We start from the raw sequence: 24,795 nt of genomic DNA, 5'->3' as shown, positions 1-24,795 counted from the left end.
AGAGGGAGCACTTCCCAGAATTACAGCAGGGTGAATAAGGCAAAGCAACCTGACTCACAGCTGCCGTAAATGTGGGAGGGAATCTCACCCCCCCCCCCCCCTCCTACGAGCCAGGAAAATGTGTCTTCAAATTGCAAAGCCGTGTCCGGCTGCTATTTTGGGTGTGATCCTGCAGCTGGCAGAAGCTATAGGACACAAAAGGCTAAGGGTATGTTCACACGCTTACTTAAAGGGAAAACAGCTCGTGATTTTAAGCCATTTTTTAATCAAACTCTCGTTTTTGGCATAGTTTTTTACGCCCGTTTTTGGAGCGGTTTTTCTATAGAGTCAATGAAAAACTGCTCCAAAAACGTCCCAAGAAGTGATATGCGTCTTTTTACGTGCTGTTTTTGGAAAACGGCCGCGTAAAAAACGCCCCATCACGTTTACGGCCCGAAAAACGGCTGAAAACCTTGCGCGTGAACATACCCTTAGAATGATGAAAGTGAAGTGATGACTTCAGTTGACAGGTTCACACGGTGTGTATTTGACACTTTTTCTGCGGATTTTACGTGCCAAAAACCACATTAAAAAAACGCTAGCTTAAGCTTTTTATTTACATACTGTAATTGGTAAAGTGCGCTGCTAGTACATACAAAGCGCTTCTTACATACGCGTTTTAAAAAAAAACTGTTGGGTCAGTGGGAAAGCGGCCCGTTAGTTTTTTACAAAAGCGTTTTAAAAAAAGTGTTGCGTAAAAAAGAACAGTGGGTGGGGTTGTGTGTGGCATAGTTGCATGTTTAGGGGGAAGAGTGTGTGTGTGTGTGTGTGTGTGGCTTGCCGCTGATTCTTCAATACAGCTGATAAGCGGCTATGGAGGATCAGCGGCGCCTGTGCATACGCCACGTGCTATACACACACACACACCTCTGCCACACACACACCTCTGCGCCACACACACCTCTGCGCCACACACACACACACCTCTGCCACACACACACACACACACACCTCTGCGCCACACACACACACACACACCTCTGCGCCACACACACACACACACACCTCTGCCACACACACACACACACACTCTGCCACACACACACACACACACACCTCTGCCACACACACACACACACACACCTCTGCCACACACACACACCTCTGCCACACACACACACCTCTGCCACACACACACACCTCTGCCACACACACACACCTCTGCCACACACACACACCTCTGCCACACACACACACCTCTGCCACACACACACACCTCTGCCACACACACACACCTCTGCCACACACACACACCTCTGCCACACACACACACACCTCTGCCACACACACCTCTCATGGGAGGTGTTACTGCTCTGAGACAGTCAACAGCCACCATGCCAGCCTCAGGTAAATCATCTGCAACTATGTCTTATAATGATGTATGTTAATTAGTGTAACAAACAGCGATACGTCTATACTTGTATAGTGGGTAGATAGGCTATATAATACTCAGGTTTTGTTTGTAGACTTTTTGACTACTCTATCTTGTGGTGCTATTTACCTGTTATTATGCACTGCTACAACATATAGGCTATGGTGGTTTATTGACAATCTCGGAATGTCTGTTTTTAAGTATGTTTTTTGTATAGACGGCTTTGGGAGGGTATTCTAATTGTGGAACAATAAAATCATTTTGGACTCGCATATGTCTGAATGGTAATTTTTCTTGTGTATACATGTACATGAGACATATATAGGTTTTCTTATTGTAGTTTATCTCTTATGGCTATAGTGCTACCCAAGGGGTATTATAGGTGCTAATACCCATAGAGAAGTAAAAGTATGAATACAATAAAATGTAGAAAGGGACACAAATAACATTTTTGTTTACATTATATTAAAAGCAATATATAAAAAAATAAAAAATCATGACACCTTGCCTTTAACATTCTTATAGGAGGAGAAAACATACAAATGAGATCTGTTTACATCACATTTCAATGTGCTTATAGGGTATTCTGTACTCACCACAATGATCTTTTTCTACTTAGCAAGTAGTTTTCAAAAATTATTCCAGCAATTGTTCTTCCTTTACCAACTCCTGCACCATCCCCAATAAGAAATCCAGCTCTCTCACCATTAGGAAGGAAGGTTTCATGTTGCTATAAAACAGGTCCAATAAACACAAATTATTTAAAACATGCCCATGAAAGTTGTCACACAATGGACACGAACAACATTTATACACAAGACAAAATAAAAAAAATAAAAAAACCTGCGCAGCATAAGTGACTGCTTCCAATTGCAGGGCAGAAAGCCAGCCGTTATCAACGGTCTCCTCAGGAATGGAGGTCTGGAACCAAACATCTGGAGGAGTCACACTTGACAGGGAACTTGTTTCCACAACAGAATCTGGATGTCTCAGCCCAACTTTAACTAGAGATAAAAATGACAAAATGTCCCAAGTCTCATTAGATAGTTAAGATCGCAAACAATAAATATCTTCCCAATAAAGTTAAAGGGACTAAAACACATTCCACGGAAATCTGCCCAACTAACCAAATAAGATTTATTTTTTTTGTTGCTTACCTGTAAAATAAATTATTTTCTTGCAAAGTTCATTAGGGAGAAGCCAAGAGAAGGTAAACGTTAAACCTATAACCAAGCTCGTTCCCGATATTTGCCCTGTGTAAACGCTTATCAGCTGATAGTTATCGTTTGAAAAAAAAAAAGGAATATAGTTGTCGGCAGCACATCTCCCTATGTAAACAGGGAGACGTGCTGCCAACATGATAATATATGGGTACGTGTGTTTGGAGTGACGAGCGCTCGTTCCCATACTGGCTCCTTGTGTAAGGAGCAAACTAGCGCCGATCAAATAGCTGTCGCGTTGATTGGTGCTAGTTTACACTGCCCAGGACGGGCCGGGTAAGAGGACCTTAAGAGGTCGAAAACAGGAGGAATCCGTCCAGTAAGAACAGCCATTGGCCAATAAAGACAGCCACACACACCTTGGTGGGAGCCGTGTCCCACAACGGTCTTCACAAAGAAAAGGATTTTTATAGGTAAGCAAAAAAATAAAATAGAAACCTTCAGTCAACCGACCAAACGAGCCCTGCAACCTGCAGATACTAAACACAGGGAAAGACATCCAAACATGCAAGTGTGAACCATAAAGAACTGAGTTTAGCATAGAGAGAATATCCCGGTAGCAGTCTGACGCCACGGCGGAGAAGTAGTCCACTCATGCGCCAGACAAGAAGCCCCCAAAGCTGTAAAATGGATTAAGTAAAAAATATATAAATAAATAAAAAACACACTTGCACAAATAATCAGTGCAGAAAACCATATCAATCCCTGAGGCAAGAGAAGCATTTGATGCCATCCCGAAAAAGGATAGTTGGCCCAGTAAAAAGAACCACACCTGGATGGGAGAGTATGCCCAAAATAATAATAATAGAATAATGGAAGCAAAAAACTGCCAAATCTGACATCAGGCGGAAAATACATCCAAACAAAGAGTTAGTCGCCTGGCCTAAGGACCAGGTTGAGGTTCAAAGGAATAGCAGGTTGAACTTAAGTGGCAACACTTTACAGAAACGGAGGCCAAACCCCTGATCGTGCTGAAGACCAAATCCTGGGGAAAAAAAATTGGGAAGAGGAAAAAAAAGTTACTCCCCCACTGACAAACACGTTCTGTGGAGAAATCAAGGAGGGCAAAAATCAGTTGGCCTTCAGCATGTTTGTGAATACACATTCTGAGAAATAACAAGATCTCTGGGCTATGATTAGATAAGACACAGTCAGACATAAGCAGAGAACTAGACCGAGAGTAGCAAGGTTGGCCAGAAAGAGAACGTGGTTGTACAACAGCTGACAAGGGAATTCTGTGACATCAGGCTAAATGGTAGGTCTGACTTAATCCACCTGAGCAAACCAGGAAAGGAAAGCTGAACCCAGGAGGGGAAAAAAAAAAAAAGCATCCACAGCACAAGACAGGTGCTATTGTGGGCAGAGAGCAGTTCCTTCATTGTCTGGCTACTCTGGCAAAACCGCTAAGCCACGGTCACCTGAATGGTTCAAGTAGGCGACCAAGAGGCATTGTCAAACTAATGCGAACAGATGCCTCTTCGGAAGTGGCGTGCAGAGAAGAAAGACCAGTAAAGAAGTGGCCCTGGGAAATAGTTGGAGAGGAGAGCCCTCACTGGGGTGCACAACCAACCTATAGGGAGAAGTAGGATGATGCAGCCAAGTTGGATCTTGTTCCCAGTAGGCCAAAACAGTGATGAATTGAAAGTTGGTGACACTGATCGCGGAGGAAGCACCCCAAAAACACTATAGCAAATCATGGCAAGAGGAAGATTATCTGAAGACAGTCCTGGTTGCTGGAACAGGAGTGGCCTACATCAGGATATTTTCCAGGTATAGGTAGAGATAGATATTTTTTATTTAAGACATTAAAAAAAAATTACATTACCACGGCCAGTCATGTTCTGGGGACACTAGGACGAAAGGGAAGCCTGATGCAGCGCTGTTGAAACGGAAACTGGAGTTTTTCTGCTGTGGTGGAGATCAGATCTCACGGTCCTTAGTGACTTCATCCAAAAGCTTCAGATCCTGACGAAAGTGGATGTTGATTGGCTGCTCAGTGACACACCAATATACAAGTCATCCAAAAGGTAAATTAAACAGGGGATGTTTGAAGAAGGACGTCATTCGCACCAGAAACCCCTGAAGATGCTACATGCACAGCGAAACATGTCGGGGTGGGGGGCTTGATACTGATCACTCACTATCAGCTTATAGTAGCATAAATAAAGGTCATTTTATACATTTGGGTTTGTATAGGTAGTTGGGAAATGGAACCAAAAACACCAAGGCAAAAGAAGCCCTAAGTTTGAATACAAGACCACGCTTAGTTGTTAGCAATCGGAGGAGCCTCACTGTGTATTTTCCTGCAGAGGAAAACTAAAATGGTGCATGTTAAGGTAAAGGATAATGATAGTCCGAACCAGAGGGGAAACTGGTAGGTCTACCACAGGCAATGCCAGGACATCAGATCCAGACGTTTGGGACACATTGAGAGATTAGTGGCCGAGAACAAAAAACCCTAAGGCTGCATATATACTTTAGTCGGCCATTGTACAGCCGCTAATTACGGTTACGTGAAACACGGGCCTCACACGGATGGCTTCCGCGCGCAGTCCGTTGTTTCACGAACCAAATCAATAAAAAGGCAGAGACTGTTCCGTCAAAAACAGGCAGGAGTAGGACCCGTCCTATTGTTGACAGAACGGTCGCACGATCCCGTTAAAACAACGGAAGTGTGCATTGCACCATTGAAATTAATGTGTCCGGGTGCGATCAGTTAAATCACCCGACAAAAAACCTGAAGTGGGGTTGAGGCCTTAGGCCTCATTCACACGACAGGGTCCGAGTGTCGGCCGGGAAAAATCGACCGTTTTTGGCAGATTTTCCCGGCCGGTTTGCATCCGTTCCGAGTTACCGTTTTTACCGGCCGATTTGGACCAGATTTGCTTCCGGTTTTTCCCTGTCAGTTTTAAAAAATCGGATGAATTTCATTTAAATTTGTTGCCACACACAGCCTTTTGTAGATAATGCCACAGCCCCCCTGGTAGGTGATGCCACCCAGACCCCTGCAGGCGATGCCACCCAGACCCCTGCAGGCGATGCCACCCAGACCCCCCCCCCCCTTCCAGGAGAAGTCACTGACTTCTATGTCCATATATGGACAGTGTAGTCACCGACTTGTCCTGAAGAGGATTTCCCTGCCACAGGTCAGGGATTCCGCTGCAGAAGTGAGTGACTTCGTTGTGTCCATATATGGACAGTGTAGTCACGCACTTCTCCTGTAGCGGAATCCCCAATCCCCGGCCGGGGATTGGGGATTCCGAGTCCTACAGGGAGCAAAAAAAAGACCCTCCTCACATGCACTCTGCACTGTGATGAGGAGGGGAGAGAGTGCGCGAGCGACAGTAGACCCGGCCATCACTCGGGACACATTCCGGTGATGGCCGTGTATTACCCGGCCCCATAGACTTCTATGGGAGCCGGGCGCCCGGCCGAAAATAGGGCATGTCCCATTTTTTGACGGCCGGTTTTCCCGGCCGTCAAAAAATCGGTCGTGTGAATAGCCCCATTAGGGGTCTATTATTCCTAATGCAGCCGGGTGCCAGCCGATTTATGAACGGCCGGCACCTGGCCGGGAAACCCTGTCGTGTGAATCCCGCCTTAGGATAACAGTACTACAAAAAAGAAAAAAAGGTGAACCCTCATGACCAGATAGAAGTGGAAGGTACTGGGATCTTTATCTGGAGCATCTCCTGGACTACATTAATAAGTTTGTCACAGGACAGACATACGTGCCATTTTAGAACCCAAATCCGATTAGGATCGGAAGTCAATCTTTAAAATAAGTTGTGGATCTGTATAGATGGAGTTGGTGGGGGGGGGGGGGGGGTGACCATGTGAGCCTCCTGTCAAGGGACATGGACAATCAAGGTTATAGGGAGAATCCGACCTGGTCGTTACTTCGAAGGCCCCCCCCCCCCTTGCAGTAATTCATGAACTGAGGTGTTGGCTTCCTGGGAAGGGGTCAGTAGACAACTCAGGACCTAGGAGAGAGGGTCACCTTCAAAAACAGGGATTGAGCCTAGTGGGACCAGGACGGAGTGTTCTACCTTAAACTCTAGACTCCAGGCTCTCTTAAGAGCCTTGACAGTACTTGTGCTACAGAGAGCCTTCCCTCAAAAAAAAAAAAAAAAAAAAGACTTCCACTTTCGTCAGGATCTGACGCTTTTGGAGGATTTTGATTGGCTGCTCATAGTGACACACCAATATACAAGTCATCCAAAAGGTAAATTAAACAGGGGATGTTTGAAGAACTACTAATGTGGGGCTAATGTGGTTTTCCGATGTTTACTACAACTGCATAGCCATATCAGAACCAGCAAAAGGCCCAGCAATACCACGATAACTCCGCCTAGGAACAAGTGCAAACAAAAAAAAAAAAAAACTTTGACAGCTGTTAACACATTGACTATACACGCCTAGTCGCTGCAGGGGTGGCACGCGAGCAGAAGTAATCTCTGACAATATGACACTTCGGGTATGTTCACATTGCTTATTTTCGGCTGTTTTTCAGGCCGTAAACGTGCTGTTTTGTTTCAGTCCATTCGGACACTAGCGCCACATGTGGGATATTTCTAAAAACTGCAGTATCTGGGCAATAAATATGGAGTTGCGTTTCTCTGGTAAAACCTTCTGTGTTAGGCGGGAATCACACGACCGGGTCCCGCCCGAGCCCGAGTGCTGGCCGGTAAAATCGGCCATTTTGCCCGGCCGGTTTGCATAAAGTTTTGAATCCGTTCCGGGCAGATCTGGACAGTGACATCAGCGGCAACTCCTGAAGGGGAATCCCCATGTGTTCGGGGATTCCGCTTCAGGAGTTTCCCCTGATGTCACTGCCCAGATATGGACAGAGACATCAAGCGCTCTGTCCAGGAGCGGAATCCCCGAAAACACGGGGATTCCGCTCCTTCAAGGAGCTAAAGTGGGGCTAGCACATAGCAGAGCGGGGAGATACCTCCCCGCTCTGCTATAGTGGCGTCGCTACAGTAGTAGCAGCAGAAGCTGCTAGTGGCGCCATTGAAGGTGCCGCCGGGCCAGGGCGCTTTTAAAACAAGCAGGGGAAGGCAGCCAGCGCAGCACTCCCTTCCACCTGCTGTACATCCCGGCCCTGCCACACAGTGTACAGCGTAGCCATTCGTCCGAATGGCATCAACTCCTCCTCACATGCACTCTGCGATGTGAGGAGGAGGAGGAGATAGAGCGCAAGTGCCGGAAAACCCCGCCATCACTCGGGACACATTCTTCTATGGGTACCCGGCTGAAAATAGAGCATGTCCTACTTTTTGACGGCCGGTTTTCCCGGCCGTCAAAAAATCGGTCGTGTGAATAACCCCATTAGGGGTCTATTATTCCTAATGCAGCCGGGTGCCGGCCGATTTATGAACGGCCGGCACCCGCCCGGGAAAACCTGTCGTGTGAATGAGGCCTTACAGAAAAAAAAACAAAAACGTATTAAAATTGATTTTCCGACAATAATTTTTTTTTGTAAGTTTCCCCTCTACTTTGCTTTCATTCCTGTGAAACACCTAAACGGTTAAGAAACTGTCTAAATGCTGTATTGAATACTTTGAGGGGTGCAGTTTTTAAAATTGGGTAACTTATGGGGGATTCTAATATATAGGGCCCTCAAAGCCACTTCAGAACTGAACTGGTCCCTATAAAAATAGGTTTTGGAAATTTTCTTGAAAATGTGAGAAATTGCTTCTAAAGTTCTAAGCCTTGTAACGTCCTAGAAAAATAAAAGGCCGTTCAAAAAACGATGCCAATCTAAAGTAGACATATGGGAAATGTTAATTCGTAACTATTTTGTGTGGTATTACCATCTGTTTTACAAGCAGATACATTTAAAATTAGAAAAATGATAATTTTTGAAAATTCTCTACATTTTGGTTATTTTCACAAACAAATACTGAATTTATTGATCAAATTTTTCCACTAACAAGTGACACGTCAGATTTGAATAAATTGTCTGTGTCCACAAGGCCAAAACAGGCTCAGTCCTGAAGGCGTTAAGCCATCTCATCCCACTGCTCAACAGAAAAATCTCTCATATAAATCACGGAACCATCTGCTGTCTCTCTCCATTCTCCTACTACTAGCTGCAGGGGACATCTCTCCCAACCCTGGTCCTACCTTTTCTTCTGCCAAACTCAACCACTTACCTGCCACACAGAAACAATGTAAATCTTAACATTTGTTGTATGTGTTCTGTCTCTTAACTGCTCCCTGGAATTCTCAGTCCAAGTGCAACAAACTCACCTTTAGGGCTTATTCAGACGAACGTATAATACATCCGTGCAATTAAAAAAAAGAAAAAAGTTATGGCTGCTGAAAAGCAGAGGTAAAAACTGAAAAATGTAGCTGGTCATTAACCCCTTCATGACGCAGCCTGTTTTGGCCTTGTGGCAGTGTCGATTTTTTTCAAATCTGAAGTGTCACTTTATGTGGTAATAACTTGGGGATACTTTTACCTATCCAAGCGATTCTGAGATTGTTTTCTCGTGACATATTGTACTACGTTAGTGGAAAAATTTGGTCGATATATTCAATGTTTAGTGAAAAACACCAAAATGTAGAGAAAATTTGCAAAAATGTGCAAAAGTAAATGGATCGGCTTGTAAAACAGATTGTAATACTACGCAAAATAGTTACTAGTTATCATTTCCCATTTGTCTTTGTATACATCGTTTTTTTGAACTTCCTTTTATTTTTCTAGGATGTTACAAGGTTTAGAACTTTAGCAGCAATTTCTCACATCTTCAACAAAATTTCAAGGCTATTTTTACAGGGGCCAGTTCAGTTCTGAAGTGGTTTTGAGGGCCTTATATATTAGAAACCCCCAATACAACATTTTCAAAACTGCACCCCTCGAGGCATTCAAATAGCTTCTTAACCCTTTAGAAGTTTCACAGGAAATAAAGCAATGTAGAGGGGAAATTTACAAATTATTTTTTTTTGCCGAAATTTGTAATACATTTTTTTTTCTGTAACAGGCTTTTACCAGAGAAACGCAACTCAATATTTATTGCCCAGATTCTGCAGTTTAGAAATATCCCGCATGTGGCCCTAATGGACTGAAACACAGGCCTCAGAAGCAAAAAAAAGATAAAACAGCTTTTGGGGCCTTTTTTTTTTTTTTTTTTTTTTTTTTAAGATAATATTTTAGGCACCATGTCAGGTTTCAAGAAGAGGTCTTATGGTGCCAAAATAGTGGAAATACCCAAAAAGTGACCCCATTTGGTAAACTACGCCACTCAAGGAATTTTTCTAGCGGTATAGTTCACATTATGATCCCACAGGTTTTTTTGCAGAATTTATTAGAATTAGGCCGTGAAAATGAAGATCAACATTTTTGCCCACTAAAATGTTGTTTTCATTTTCACAAGGGATAAAGGAGAAAAGGCACCAAAACATTTGTAGAGTAATCTCTCAAAAATACGACAATACCCCACGTGGTAATTGTTTTTATTAGAAATGAAATAACCTTTTCAGGACTGATCCTTTTTTGCTTTTCCATTTTAGTTTTTTACTCCCTGCATTCCCAACGCCATAACTTTCTTATTATTCCATCAATAGCGGTGTGAGGGCTTATTTATTGCGGGAAGAGTTGGTTTCTATTTACCCGATTTAAAGTACCATATAATTTACTGGGAAACTGAAAATAAAATTCTTTGCGGGGTGAAATTAGGAAAAAACTGCGTTTCCTCCATTGTTTTTTGCATTTAGTTTTTACCGCTTTCACCATGCGGTAATTAAAAAAAACACAACTTCACTTTATTTTGCGTCTCAATATGTTTACGGTGATACCAAATGAAAAAAAAAATGTTTCGTATCACATTATGAGAGCCATAACTTTCATTTTTTGGTGGATTGAGTGGTGTGAGGGCTTATTTTTGCCGGGACGAGTTGTAGTGTTTATGGATATAGTTTTTTTAGTAATTTTTATTTAGAGCTAAGGTGATCACAAAAAAAATGCTTTATTTCTTACGACGTTCATCATGCGCTATAAATGACAGTTTTACTTTATTCTGCGGGTCGGTACAATTACGCCGATACCATATGTATATAGTTTTTTTATGTTTTGCACAATAAATTCACTTTTTTTTTTTATAAAATAATTTATTCTGTGTGTCACCATAGTCTGAGAGCCATAACTTATTTTTCAGTCAAAAAAAGCTGTGTAAGGGCATGTTTTTTTGCGGGACTGGTTGTAGGTTCTTTTTGTACTATTTTGGGGTACATGCGACTTTTTTTTTTTTAAAACATAAGTTTTTATTGACAGAAGAATCATATATCACATACATACGTTTGGCATATACAATGTGCATATACATTTTGGTAACATGTTATCCCCCACAGAAGGAATATAAAGTAGAAAATATATAATACAAATTCTGGGCCTAGATAGGAGGTACCAACCTATAAATGATTGACAAATGTGTAAAGTAATGCACCATTCACTGTTATAGGGGTAAAGGACACTGAAAACCAAGGTATATGCCTGCTCAGGTCATGTAGATTCTCGATCAATATTTTGGAAAGGAAATTATAAAAACCGAACTTAAAACAGAACAAAACAAAACAAAACTCAGCTTGCAAGAGAATAGACATTACAATATGTGGAGGTTTAAGTATGTAGAGAATCCACATAGTATCTAGAGGACGTCCATTTGTCCCATTGGAGACATTGTGAAACCTGAGATCTTTGTAGGATTATCGTTCGTTCCATAATACAGGTGAGATTGACATACTGAATTACCTCAGTTAATGTAGGAGTGGAGGTTTTCTTCCAATATTTGGCTACAAGAATTTTTGCAGAGCATAGTACATGAAAAATAATTGACTTATCATGGGAGTGGAAATCAGCCAACCCTACAGAGCTAAGGCAGGAGTGGTAACTAGTGGGAATTGTAGAATAGTCGACAGGAGTTTGTCTATTCTGACCCAAAAAGTCCGTATAGCCGGACAGTACCAGAAAATATGTTTGAGTCCCCACCTCCACTCCGCATCTCCAGCAAATATTAGAAGTGGTAGGATATATTAAGGAGAGGCGATGGGGCGTCAGGTACCATCTATATAGCACCTTTCTAGTTGTTTCTAAGTGATGAGTAGAGTTGGACAGTTGGGAGGCCAACGAAAAGGTAGATTCCCAGTCTACACTATCTTCTGGTAAGGATAGATCAGCTTCCCACCTCCTAACACACTGGAGATTAGTCTGTTGCAATATATCTAGAAAAGCCATATATGCTTTGGAGACCCCCTTCGCAGTTTTGGAGTACTGAAAATAATAGGACTCAGAGTGATTTAGAAGGAAGGGGATCACTGCTTTTATTTATTAAGAAATGGCGAACACGAACTTATTTATAGAAATCACTAGTCGGTAAGTTGAATTTATTAACAAGCTCTGCAAAAGTAGAAAGAACACCTCCACTCCAAATATCCCCCACCGTATTTAATCCCTGAGCAATCCAGAAGGACAGGTTCAAATTAGGAATTAGTTGCACGAGTACCCGAATATTCATATCTGACAATCTCATAGGAAAAAGAGCTTTCTTGACCACCATTGATTTCCACGAGTTTAGAGCAGCCTTAATAGCGAGCAGAGGCGGGACAGGAATGGGCAGTTTAAGTGCTGCGGCCCACAGATAGGTATCAAGAGATTCAAAATGCCCACAACGGTTTTCAATTAGAACCCAGTGTTTTAAGTGTGCTGGATTCAACCACTGCCGTACTTGGTCTAGAATACAGGAATGATAGTATGCAGAGATATGGGGGAATCCCAACCCTCCTTGTGCCACTGGGAGATATAGAATTTGAATAGCTACCCTCGCTTTTTGCTTCTTCCATGCATATTTGACTAAAAGCTGCTGCAGTCTATGTAGATAAGAAACAGGTACCCATATAGGCAGATTACGAAATAAGTAAAGAATTTTTGGCAAGATTAACATTTTAAGAGCTGCAATGCGTCCTACCTACATGCGACTTATTAATCACTTACTTCTATATTTTGGTAGGGTTGGTGCCAAAAAAAAAAAAAAAAAAAGTGATTCTGGCATTGTTTTTAGTTTATTTTTTTGTGGTGTTCACCGTGCGGGAATAACTTTATAGATTGGGTCATTACGTACACGGTGATACCAAATGTGTACTTTAAAATATTTGCGTGTTTTTTTTCCTATAATAAGAAGAAGACTTACTATAGGAAAAACAACTTTTCTAAACTTTCTTTTTTTTTTTTTTTTTTTAAAGTGCAGCACTGATCGCCGCTAGACTACATAACACTACCTAGGTAGTGTAATGTATTCCAACTGACAGTGTGACGTCAGTCACTGACAATAAGCCTATGAGGACCAGCCAGAGACTGATCCTTATAGGCTTCCTTACATGGAAGACCCGGAGGCCGTTGTCTGGCCTCCGGATGCTGTCGATGTGCTACACAGCGGTCGCAATCGATCTCCGCATTTACGGGGTCAATTGCCAAAATCAGCGGCGATGAGCCACTAATCGACAACAGTGGAATGTTAGCTGTCGTGGACAGCTGACCTCCCGGTTCCCAATTGGGAACGGGTGACGATAGGCTTCTGTACATGGCAGACAGAGGCCATTGGTTTGGCCTCCGGTCGCCATGCTAACCTTCGGCAAACCTCGCGATTTCATTGTGAGGCCTGCCGATGCCGAAATCAGCAGCAATGAGTTGTTGATTGGCAACAGTGTAGTGTCAGCTGTCGGGGACAGCTGGCCTCCCGGGTCACACAGTCACCGACAGTGTGCACCGGGAACAGTGCAGTAACTGTACGTCCTGGTGCGCTAAGACTGGCCACCAGGGCTTACAGTTGCGTTGTGATGCGCCTAGGGGTTAAGGGCTTTTCAGGCCCGGTCATTGCCCTGCAGGATGGGGGCACATGTTAGCAAGAACGGTCAACCCCCTTTACATTTCACTCAGTTAATTAAACTGTAATCGTTAGGAACTATAAGATGAGGAAGTGTGTGTATAGCAATGCAAGATCGGGAACGATTTCATGAATAGTTGCAGAGCTCCTGCAATGTATGCCCCTTTAACAATGGTAAAAGCGCTGGTAAGATCGGGGCCTAACTGATCAGTGAATGGGCAGTATCGTTGCTTACAATAGGACTAGCCAGTAGAACCTACATCATTTTTTCAACCTTGCACAGAAGAAAGAACAGTCAGTATGTTTACTGTAGTGATAGATTCAGATCATAAAAGTATCTGAATAAATATTGCAGTTTAGAATCGCATTAAATGTAACATACGTTTTATTGGCATATATTCAGCATATGTCTCAGCATGGCCCATTTCATCCTCATCTTCTTCCTCTGGTTCATCCTCCTCTTTTACTTTCTGAAATAAAGATTATATATTTAGTTAACCTAATATTTTAAACACGCTCGAGGTCTCATGCACACGACCGTTGGGTTTTGTTTTATTACGGTCCTCAAATACAGTCCGTAGTGCATCCATATTTACGGAGCCTCAAAAAATAAAATAAAAGAGGCGGCTTCAAACGTCACCTTTACAAAGGGGCTGGTGACAATTGCTCATGGCGTAATTTTCTTAAGAAATAGTTGCATACAAATACTTCTGCAATTCCAGACGGCTGTAGCAGTCTGCAATTTTGCACACATGCATAGACTATGGGCTAGTTTGTGCTGCAATTGCGGCCAGGAATAGGAAATGTTCTATATTTTGCAGATCATTTCTATTGCCCGGACAGACATCTGTAAATATACGGAAAGGTGTCCGTGGCCGATAGAAATGAATGGGCGCGCAGATTGTCCGCAATTAGAAATAAAAAGCTAGTTGTGTGCAAGGGGCCTTACAAAAAAAAATAAATTAAAAAAAGCTGTAACCATTTGTGGTCACTTTTTAAAGGGAACAGCTCTTATTCTAAACCTTTCCCATTAGCTGAAGCGAGGCACTGTATAGTTGAGCACCATTTCCTTGTGTCATCAGCAAATTATATATATATTTATAATTTTTTATTTTTTTTTCCTTTGCGCTAAACCGGTCCAAAAATCTGTGCAGATATATCTCAGTGTTTTTATAGCTTGAAGTGTTTGATAGAGCTCCAAATAGCCGGCTTCCCTTTACAGTCATAATTATAGAAGAACTCCCAGCAAAAATGTTTTTTGCCCCAAGACTTCTTCCTCATCCATAAGTTTCATAGAGCTTCTTTAAAAAAAGAGGCTCTGTCTGGTTATAAGTGCCCCATCTCCTACATAATGATTGACGCTGTAATGTAGATTACAGTAGTGTTTTTTATTTTGAAAAACGATCATTTTTGAGGAAGTTCTGAGCAATTTTACTTTATGCTAATTACTTTCTTAATGTTTTTTTAACTTTTGACCAAGTGGGCGTTGTAAAGAGGAGTGTATGACGCTGACCAATCAGCATCATACACTTCTCTCCATTCATGTCCATTTATACTTAGCATAGCGTGCCACATTAACTTTACTGAAGTGACTTGAGTGAATAGACATCACCTCCAGCCAGGACGCGATGTCTATTCACAATCCCGACACTTCGGTAAAGTTTGTGTGGGACTTAATGGCTGCACAGTTTGATCTCGCGAGATCACGCGATGAAAGAAAGCAGTAGCGTGATGTCGCGAGGTCACGCTGTGCAGCGACTAAGTCCCACACAAACTTTACCGAAGTGTCGGGATTGTGAATAGACATCGCATCCTGGCTGGAGGTGATGTCTATTCACTCTTAAGTCACTTCAGTACAGTTAATGTGGGTGACACAGGGTCCTTTCGAGATTTGGTTTTGGCCCGGGATTTATTAAGTGGGTGGGTATTTTGTACCGTAATCCGAAAGTAAATGTGTTGGTTAATGAGATGGGAGCCTCCTTTTAGAAATTGGGTAGGGGGACCGGACAGGGTTGCCCCTTGTCCCAACTGTTATTTGCATTGGCTCTAGAACCACTGGCGCTGAGAATTCGTCAGGATAACAAATATCAGAAGATCAGGGTATACAGATGGGTCTAAGGGAAAGTCGGATAGGTTTATATGCGGATGATACGATTCTTTTTATGTCAGACGTTCACAACACGCTCCCTAGAGCTATTGAGTTGGTGACTAGGTTTGGGACCTTCTCCGGTCTTTTGATTAATTGGTCCAAGTCAGCGTTGATGCCATTGTGGAAGGTGACATGGCTGGAGGTGTACTTTAATTTGCCGGTAGTAGAATTGTTCAAGTACTTAGGGGTATATATTACACAGGATCCGAGGATCTCACATTCTAAAAATATATATCCATTGGAGGACTTGTTTAGGGATGGTGTACTCTCCCCTGGTCAGTGGCTGGTAGAGTGAACTTAATTAAAATGGTCCTTTTGCCCAAGGGTTTGTGTGCCCTGGAACATGCTAACAGCCCCGTCCCCAAGAAATTTTTTACTACTCTGAACTCTTTGATGTCCGGATTTATATGGGGTAGAGGTAGAAAGACGTTGGCCCTGACAGTTCTGCAGCGTCCCAAAGTTAAGGGGGATTTGGCACTACCAGTTTTTTTTGGGAGGCCAATTGATATATCTGGCTACATGGGTGTCTGTAACGAAGTCTCTGCCATTTTCTGAATATATTTTGGGAGAGGTAGTGGAATCGGGGGATTTGTGGTCGATTCTGGAATAACCCATATTGTTTAGGGAGAGATTGTTGCTGCTTCATAGATTGGCATGTCAAACATGGAAGATAGCTAAGGAACTTGATAGGATTGCAGATGCACCGGAGACGACCCCTCTTTCGGATAACCCCATGTTCCCCTAGTTACAGAAAATGGATCACATAGATGTTTGGAAATACCACAATGTACGTACTTTGCATGACATTTACAAGGATAAGATACGTCTATAATTTACGCAAATGTAAGAACATTATGGTATAGACAGGGTGCACTTCTATAGTTATTTGCAACTCCGGCATGCACTTGCTTCTCAATTTCAGGGGCGTGGCCCTGGTTTGTCCAAATTGCCTCTGATTGGGATTTTTCGGACGGCGGGACCCAAGGGTCTTATCTCGGCACTACATACTTACCTGCTGAATTTTAAAGTGAAATCGTAGAAGCTTTCGGCTGAAGCAGCCTGGAAAGTGGCGATTCCATCCATGTCCGGGGAGGACTGGGCCGAAGCTCTGGAATCATATATATATATATATGTGTGTGTGTTTCCCCTTCAGTGAATAGGTTGACTCCATTGTATATAGTTCATCAGTGCTATCTTACCCCAATCAGGCTTAATAGGATGGGTCGTTTACCACACACTGAGTGTCATACGCCAGATGCTAACTCTATACATCTCATGTGGGACTGTTCTTGTATTCGTTCCTTCTGGGGGAGGTCGCATCAATGTTGAGCCGGATTGTTTCGTCTGAGATACCGGTCACTGGCGGTTTGCCTGCTGGGACTTTTACCTGAGGAACGTTGGTAGCACTGACAGAATTTTTCTGCGAAAGTCCGCATTTCTGGCCAGAAAAGCAGTTGCCATATGTTGGATGGCTGATAGGCCTTCTTTGAAGCAATGGAAATAGTTAATTTTTACCCTATGAGAAGGTGGTATATCGTAATAGAAAATATATATGGAAGTTTGATAAGCTTAGGGGCTTGTGGATCTCCTCGCCATTGACCCTTAGAAGAACATACGAAATTTATCGAGCTATTGCGGATTTAGTTGTTTCCAGTGGATAAGTAATATGTGATGAGTTTGTCTAACTATGGTTCATTGTATGAGATGGGGCTAGGGGGTGGGCAAGATAGGTGGTTTATTTCATTGTGAATACTTTTTGGTATAATTTTACTTGTACATCTTATTACTTGCATTTTTTTTGTATAATGACATTTATGTGTTGTGTATAAGCTTGGAGTTGAATAAAACTAGTTAAAAAAAAAAAAAGTTAATGTGGGTGTGTGTGACAGCACAGCGTGATCTTGGACATGGAGAGAAGTGTATGACGCTGATTGGTCAGTGTCATACACTCCTCTTTACAACGCCCACTTGGTCAGAAGTTTAAAAATGCCCATTTGGGAAGTAATTAGCATAAATCTAAAATTGCTCATAACTTTCCTCAAAAATGATCATTTTTCAAAATTAAAAAAAAACAGTGTTATCTACATTACAGCGCCGATCACATTATGTAGGAGATAGGGCACTTATAATCTGGTGACAGAGCCGCTTTAAATAGAAGACAAAAACCAAGAATTTCCATTGAGATTTCCAAAGCCCAAATAAACTCAAGGTGGACCCATTTGGAAAATTATGCAGGTCTAGTCTACTGCAGTACCTAGAAAGGTCACGGTTTCTTGCATTTGATTAGGCTGCGTCATTTCATATGCAGTGAGATATAGGAACATGTACTAACTGAGCACATTATACAGTATGTAGTGATAAATAAAGACAGTTTAATTTCTATATCTGAATATTCTCGTACTTACATTAGTTGGAGAAAAGCTTCTCATTTTAATATCATCACTGACCCATATTCTGGTGACTTCTTTATTAGAAATATCTTTCTTTGCTCCATTCATCAGATCAGCTACCAAAAGAAAAAGTTAGCATGTAAAACAAATATAGAAAAGCTTCAATAAGTTAAAAAAAAAACAAAAAAAAAAAAAACACTGCTTCTTGAAAACCTTACAAAATGCATATGAAAATTAACCATTGCAAAATGCTTATTTCACCATACAACAAAGGGGGAGGGGGAAAAAAAAAAAAAAGTGGCATTCCCATCTCCCCAGAGAACGAAAGTTAGAAAAAATAATTCAACTTATGTGGGCACGAGCAAAGTATGCCAAAGCGCGATTACTGCACACAGGTTTGCAGCTCCCAAAGCACCTGTATGAACGTCTGAAGCAGAATAGGATCCACACCAACTTGTGAACAACTCATCTACTATAGTCTAATTTGGTGAAGTGAAAAGGTAGAGATATTGTAGTTACTAGGAACAGTTGTGAACAGTGATGTCAATGTAAAAGTGAAAAAAAATAAAATAAAATCCAACACCCAATTACTCCCTTACCTGTCTTGGTGGCACTTACCACCTTTGGAGAGAATATTACAATTTCTGTAACAAATATAATATGTTCGGGAATGCTGCAGAAATAATACCAAGTAACCATAGTATGAACATTCACAGCAATAAATATACTTTACCACTCAAGGTTTCCCAACACGTGTCATAGTAGTGGTGTGAAATACCTCATAGCAAAAATACTTTCTTAAAAGGGTTTGAAAAAAAACTGCGTTGCGGTATCACACAGAAAAATTAATACATGTGGTTTTAATGCAGAGCTTCTCTGTTGAAGTCCATTGAAAAAATGATGGAAAGATGGCTATAAATCTGCTAGTAATAGGGTATAAAATCTCTCCAAGGCCCCCTGCACACTGCAGATTATTTGCAAAAATATCTGTGACTGAGAAATTAGGTCCAGTCTCCTAAATGGGGTGGTTTCTGAAGCAAGCAAAAAGTCTGCAACTAAATCTGCCACGTGTGAAGGGGGTGAAAAGATTTTAAAAGCATGTATTCTGAGGCCACGTTGAGACATGGTAGATTTCTTGCAGGTTGTGTACAAGGAAAAAAAAAATTTGCAACAAACTACAGTTAATTTTTTAATGGGGTTTTCAAAACCATATTTAAACAGATTTTCCCACAGTAGATTTGAGTAAATGCCACGGATTTTCAGATTCACAGCATGTCTATAACTTTAGCATTTTGCTGCAGCCGAAAAAAATATGGCGCGTCTGAACCCCAAGGCCACATTTACACCGCCGTAAGATGAGCTCTATAAGATCAGAAAAAAACCAAAACTGGATTGGATCACATTAAAGGGTAACTAAACGTTCAAACTTCGGACATGTCAGAAGTTTTACATGGTGGGGGTCAGAGCACAATCGCTAAAACAAAGCGGCAGAAGTGCTCGTGTGAGCGCTCAGCCGCTTAGTTTCTGTTTGGCTTTTTCCAGAAAACCAATGTATCGGAGTACAGGCTCATAGACTTTCTATTGAGCCCGTACTCAGATACATTGATTTCTGGACAAAGCCTAACAGAAAATAAGCGTCACAGTGCTTACACGAGCGCCTCTGCCGCTTCCTTTTAGCGATTGGTGGGGGTCTATGTGCTCGGACCCCCACCATTTAAAACTTGTGACGTGTCACCGACATGTCAGAAGATTGAACGTTTAGTTACCCTTTACAAAGGGATTCAATCCTTTTTTGGCCCTAATTATGCACCTCCCACACACAGCTATATTACATCCGCCTGAGTGGAGTCTCAGCCAAGTTTCTCACATCACATTTGTAATTTGGAGTTGAATGTTATCTATAGGGTTTGTTACACGGTTGTATATTATATATGTGCTTATTTAAAAATACATAAAATGGGCTACTCTTAGACTTCGTTCACATGGGTCAGGGCTCAGTTCATGGGTTCCGTCTGGGAAACCCATGAACAGAACCCTAACAAATGGAAACCATAGGTTTCTGTTTGCATCACCATTGATTTCAATGGTGACAGATCCGGTGCAAAGGTATTCAGTTAGTCATTGTTGTTTAAGGGTTCCGTCGTTTTGACAGAATGAATAGCGTAGCAGACTACACTACTCATTCAGTCAAAACGACAGAACCCTTAAACAACAATGACTAAACTAAACAACAGTGACATATGTAAACCATTTGCACTGGATCCGTCACCATTGAAATCTATGGGGATGCAAACAGAAACCTATGTTTTCCGTTTGTCAGGGTTCTGTTCATGGGTCCCCTGACGGACAGCTCCGACGGAACCCATGAACGAAGCCCTGACGCAGATGTGAACGAAGCATTAGCCATTTTGCAGTAGCAAACTGCGGCCATGGTATTTTGTTATTCTTCTAATTATCACCAAAACTTTCCAGCACTAGTAGTGGCATATTTCCAAACATCAGCAAACCCTAGGCTCCTGCTGTGAGGAGGGATTACTGCTTAGGGACACTTTAGCACCAATACATTAAACAGTAGCACCGTAAATATCAAATTAAAACCACATGTAACACGACAAATGCTAGCTAACAAATAACTAAATGATACATAGTAGACAAAAATAAACAGAAACATGGACAACATCTAAACGAAGAAACAAGAAAAATGCCAAAAAAACAAAAACTAAAATCTACTGTTGAAGGACTTTCAGTGAAATATTTAAATCTAATATGCTAGATACAATCCCTGCATTTAGGAATGTATGCCTATTCTGAGTATGCATTAAAAATCTGTACCAAATCACACAGGGTTAATCTCAGACGGCAAAGAACACAAGCATAGGTGGAAAGGAAAGCCAGGCTATACATACTTGCAGCGGTTGCAACTGGCTGGGCGATATTAGAAGGTGGCTTCAGTTTCATTAACTTATTCAGGCTGCTGGATTTAAGCAGGTCTTTTAGCTGGATTTGGTCTTTCGATGGAACAGAAGATACAGTGGTTTGGACAACAGGTGCAGCTGTGGATGGTCTTGTTGCAGCGCTAGTCTGAAGAATCTTTGTTAAGGTGATAGTCTGTCGAGTGGTAGTAACAGCTGGAGTTTTTGTCATCACTATCGTGCTACCAAGTGTTGGCAATTGATTTATTTGATTTAGGACAAACGTTGTAGTTGATGGAGGCTGGGAGAGAGTTAAAGAAAAACAAAAAACACAAATATGAAAAAAGCCGTTGAAATTACAAAGACTTGTATACACCGGCTCCAGCGACATAATGCCATCATATTGAAGTAGAATAACCAGAAGAAAAATATACAATGCCATTTGGGCCTCCTTTAAACAGGGCTTTTATCAGGCGTGTTAAACTGCATGAAAAAAACACCAGCATTTTTAAATGTAGCATGCATTTCATGACTTTAGGTGGCTTTATCTATTTAGTGGCATTTTGTACGAGTTTTTTTTTTTTTTTTTTAAGTCCTATAAAAAAGCCTACAGGGAAAAACGGCAGAAAAAAAAATAAAAAAAGACGCCATACCCAGAGCATGGTGCGTTTTCAAAAAAAAAAAACAAAAAAAACAAAAACCTATAGTCTAGGGCTACAGTTAAAATGTGAAAGTACCGCTACAAAAAGTCAGTGTCAAGCAACAGCTGCATGCAACCGCTAGACTGCAGCTGTAGTTAAATGGTTACAATTTGGAGCTTACCGCCTCCTTGCGGGACACTCATGATAAATTTATGCGTGTCTGGTCAACCTAGGTAAGCTGAGAATTCTTCGGAGTATATCGCTCTGCTGTCCGAATATGTAACTTAATTTACTTATTTTTCCTATGAGACGTCCGCTTATGGGGTGGATGATGAGGATAAGCCCCCCCTATACCCTTCTTCCTCCCTCTTTCTGGTTCTCGCTCTCTCATCTTATTCTTTTTATCCATATGATCTTCCTTGGTGCTCACACGTTACAAATGTATATCATGGAGTCGTGATAGGTTTTAGGTCTCTGTCGCAAACTTGTGAGAAATAAATAAAAAACAGAATTTAAAAAAAAAAAAAAAAAAAAAGTTACAATTTGAAAGTAGTGCTAAAAAAAAAAAAAGACCCACTATGCAGCCCTAGCCTTAAGGGTCCATTCACACGTTGCGGTTGAGGTGTGGCTACAATGCATTGAAAACAACGCATCTGAAATCCGTGTTTTTGTGCAATTTCATTTTTACAGCAACTGCATAGAAAAACACACCAAATCGCAGTAAATACACATGCGGTTTCTTGATTCAGTTCTCAGATGAGTTTTCATGATGCGGTTCTAACGGCACCTCAACTTGTGAATTGACCCTAAAGTAACATCTGGCCAGATTAATAAAATATATTATATATATATATATATGCATATGCCATTCAAAATATCAACGAAAGACAGTAAAGTGCGGTGTGTGAATACGCTTTTTTTTCTTCGTGCTACACGGACAAGATCGCTCAGTTACAGGCCCATAGCCTACGGTTACACTTAATTTTTGGCAGGTGCAATGTGTGTTCATAGCGATGGTGTTGATCTAAACCACCAAATACTTCCCTATCCTGACATATGAACACAATCATTCAAGCAGGTTAGGATGCAGAACTTGTATTTGGTTGTTTGAATCTACACAGGGTTCCTGTAATAAACAGTTCCAGACGGATCACAGAGCAATAAGTTGTCCTTACAATTCCTGAGTAATATCGCTTTTTTTTCTCCTGGAGGTTCCCCTAGAAGAAATTCTCTATACTACAATTTTCTTCCCGTCTCCTAATATATTTCTCATACTTCTGCGAGTGCCCGGTTCGTTCTAGATCCTCGCATGACAATGGCTTACCCTGACATTCAATTGTGCTGGGGTTGTTACAGACACAGGCTCCTGCTTCATAGAAACTGATTCAGTCTCCTTGTTTCCGCCTAAAGCACGGATTGGCACAGACTGAAAAACATCAAACAGAACAGACTTATCAGCCACCAGACAATCTGCCGTGTTTTACCTCACTTGGCGTGTAGCCCTCCTTATCACGTTCTAACTATAGACCTAATTCTGTAGTGGAGGAAGAATGTGGGCATAGAAGAATTTTAAGAGTATGTGCACACTGCTTATTATCGGTCCGTAAAAATCGGAAAGCAGAACACCTCCAAACATCTGCCCATTGATTTAAATGGTAAAAACAGAGCTCTGTTCAGACGGGACATTTTTTGCGTGGCGGTTTCGAAAACGGGTGCGTAAAGAAACGGCATGTCACTTGACGTTTTTGGAGCAGTTTTTCATGGACTAGAAAAACAGCTCCAAAAAAAGGCTGTAAAAAACACGAGTTGCTAAAAAAAAATAAAAATAGCTGAAAATCAGGAACAGTTTGCCCTTTAAAACCGCTCTATTTTCAGACTTATTTTTAGTAAGCGTGTGCACATACCCTTAGGGTTGATAGACGGGATGAAAGGCTGGTTTATACTTTAAGCCAAATAAAGAGAAGCTGTTCTACATATCTATGTAAATTTTGGTAGACCCCTTTACACTATGAATTTTAACTTCAAGAAGCACCACAATAGGTGGTACAGTACCAAGTTTACAGCCTGTACCTGTTGGAGCTGTACCAGCTTTTGGACATACAGATTCTAAGCTGTAGTTACAGACAATCATAGAATTAGGCATTGTTCACACAGCGTTTATTCGATGCATTTTTGCCACGGTTCACGCGCCAGAAGACGCATGCTTTAAGCTTTCCATTGACAAACGAAAAAAATGCATTGCACGACGCGTTTTTTTTATGCACGGCTAGGTTTAAAATCTGCGTTGTGTAATAAAAGCAGCATTCGGTCAATTCTTGGCGAGTAAAACGTGCCTAATTCCCATAGTCAATGGGAGTCTTAATTACGCAACCAAAACGGCTGTTATTTAAAAATTGCTTGCCAAGAACAATGCTAGCGTTTGACGCGTTTACACGTCTTTTTTTTTTTTTTTAACGCCGTGTGAAAAAGGCCTTACACTATTAGACAAGAGTATTGGGACACCCCTCAATCATTGAATTCAGGCGTTTTAGTGCCACAGGTTTATAAAGTCCAGCACCTAGCCGTGCAGTCTGCCTCCACAAACATTTGTGAAATAGGTTGTAGTAAAGAGATCACTGAATTCCAGCCTGGTGAAGTAATAGGATGCCACCTTTGCAACAAGGCAGGCACAATGCACACGACCTGCAGAATTCGTTCATAATTGCAGACATTAGGGTCCACAATTACGGACCCTTTCGATTGTCCACGGACACCTTCCCGTATATTTGCGAGGTGTCCGGACCGTAGAATGTCTTCCGCAAAAGATAGGACATGTCCTATATTTAGCTTTTTATGGACCGTGCTCCCATGCTTTATATGGGAGCACGGGTGAAAACGCGGGTGTCTGTCTGCAGACGGCCATGCCCGTAATTGCAGACCGCGATAACTGGCACGGCCGTGTGAATGAGGCCTCAGTTCGTGAAACTTCTTCCCTTCTAGATATTCCAGAATCAACTGAGTGGTATTATTGTAAAGCGGAAGCATTTAAAAACCACAGCAACTCAGTCACCAATTGACAGATCACGTAAAGTTACAGAGCATGGACGCGGAGTGCAGAGGCGCATAGTACAAAAGTTGCCAATGCTCTGCTGTCTCAGTTTGGTGGAGGAGGGATACTGCTATGGGGTCGTTTTAATTGGTTTGTCT

The 24,795-nt window shown here is 41.7% G+C and overlaps 1 protein-coding gene across 3 annotated transcripts in view; it reads right to left on the bottom strand.

Moving 5' to 3' along the window:
* Positions 1-24,795, bottom strand: part of SBNO1 (strawberry notch homolog 1) — a 100,302-nt gene that overhangs the window by 49,568 nt on the left and 25,939 nt on the right. Inside the window, exons 3-8 of one of the 3 annotated variants that reach the window (XM_075833940.1) lie at positions 22,934-23,035; positions 20,963-21,269; positions 18,072-18,172; positions 13,900-13,987; positions 2,255-2,415; positions 2,008-2,141 (exon numbers count right to left, since the gene is read on the bottom strand). In XM_075833940.1, coding sequence (XP_075690055.1) covers positions 2,008-2,141; positions 2,255-2,415; positions 13,900-13,987; positions 18,072-18,172; positions 20,963-21,269; positions 22,934-23,035 — 893 coding nt within the window. The remainder of the gene's footprint in view (positions 1-2,007; positions 2,142-2,254; positions 2,416-13,899; positions 13,988-18,071; positions 18,173-20,962; positions 21,270-22,933; positions 23,036-24,795) is intronic. The other 2 variants (XM_075833944.1, XM_075833953.1) reach the window with 2 other exon arrangements.

This window comes from Rhinoderma darwinii, chromosome 1 (genome assembly GCF_050947455.1).
Source record: "Rhinoderma darwinii isolate aRhiDar2 chromosome 1, aRhiDar2.hap1, whole genome shotgun sequence".
In the NCBI taxonomy this organism is placed as follows: Eukaryota; Metazoa; Chordata; class Amphibia; order Anura; family Rhinodermatidae; genus Rhinoderma; species Rhinoderma darwinii.
This window is presented reverse-complemented; position numbering and strand designations above follow the sequence as displayed.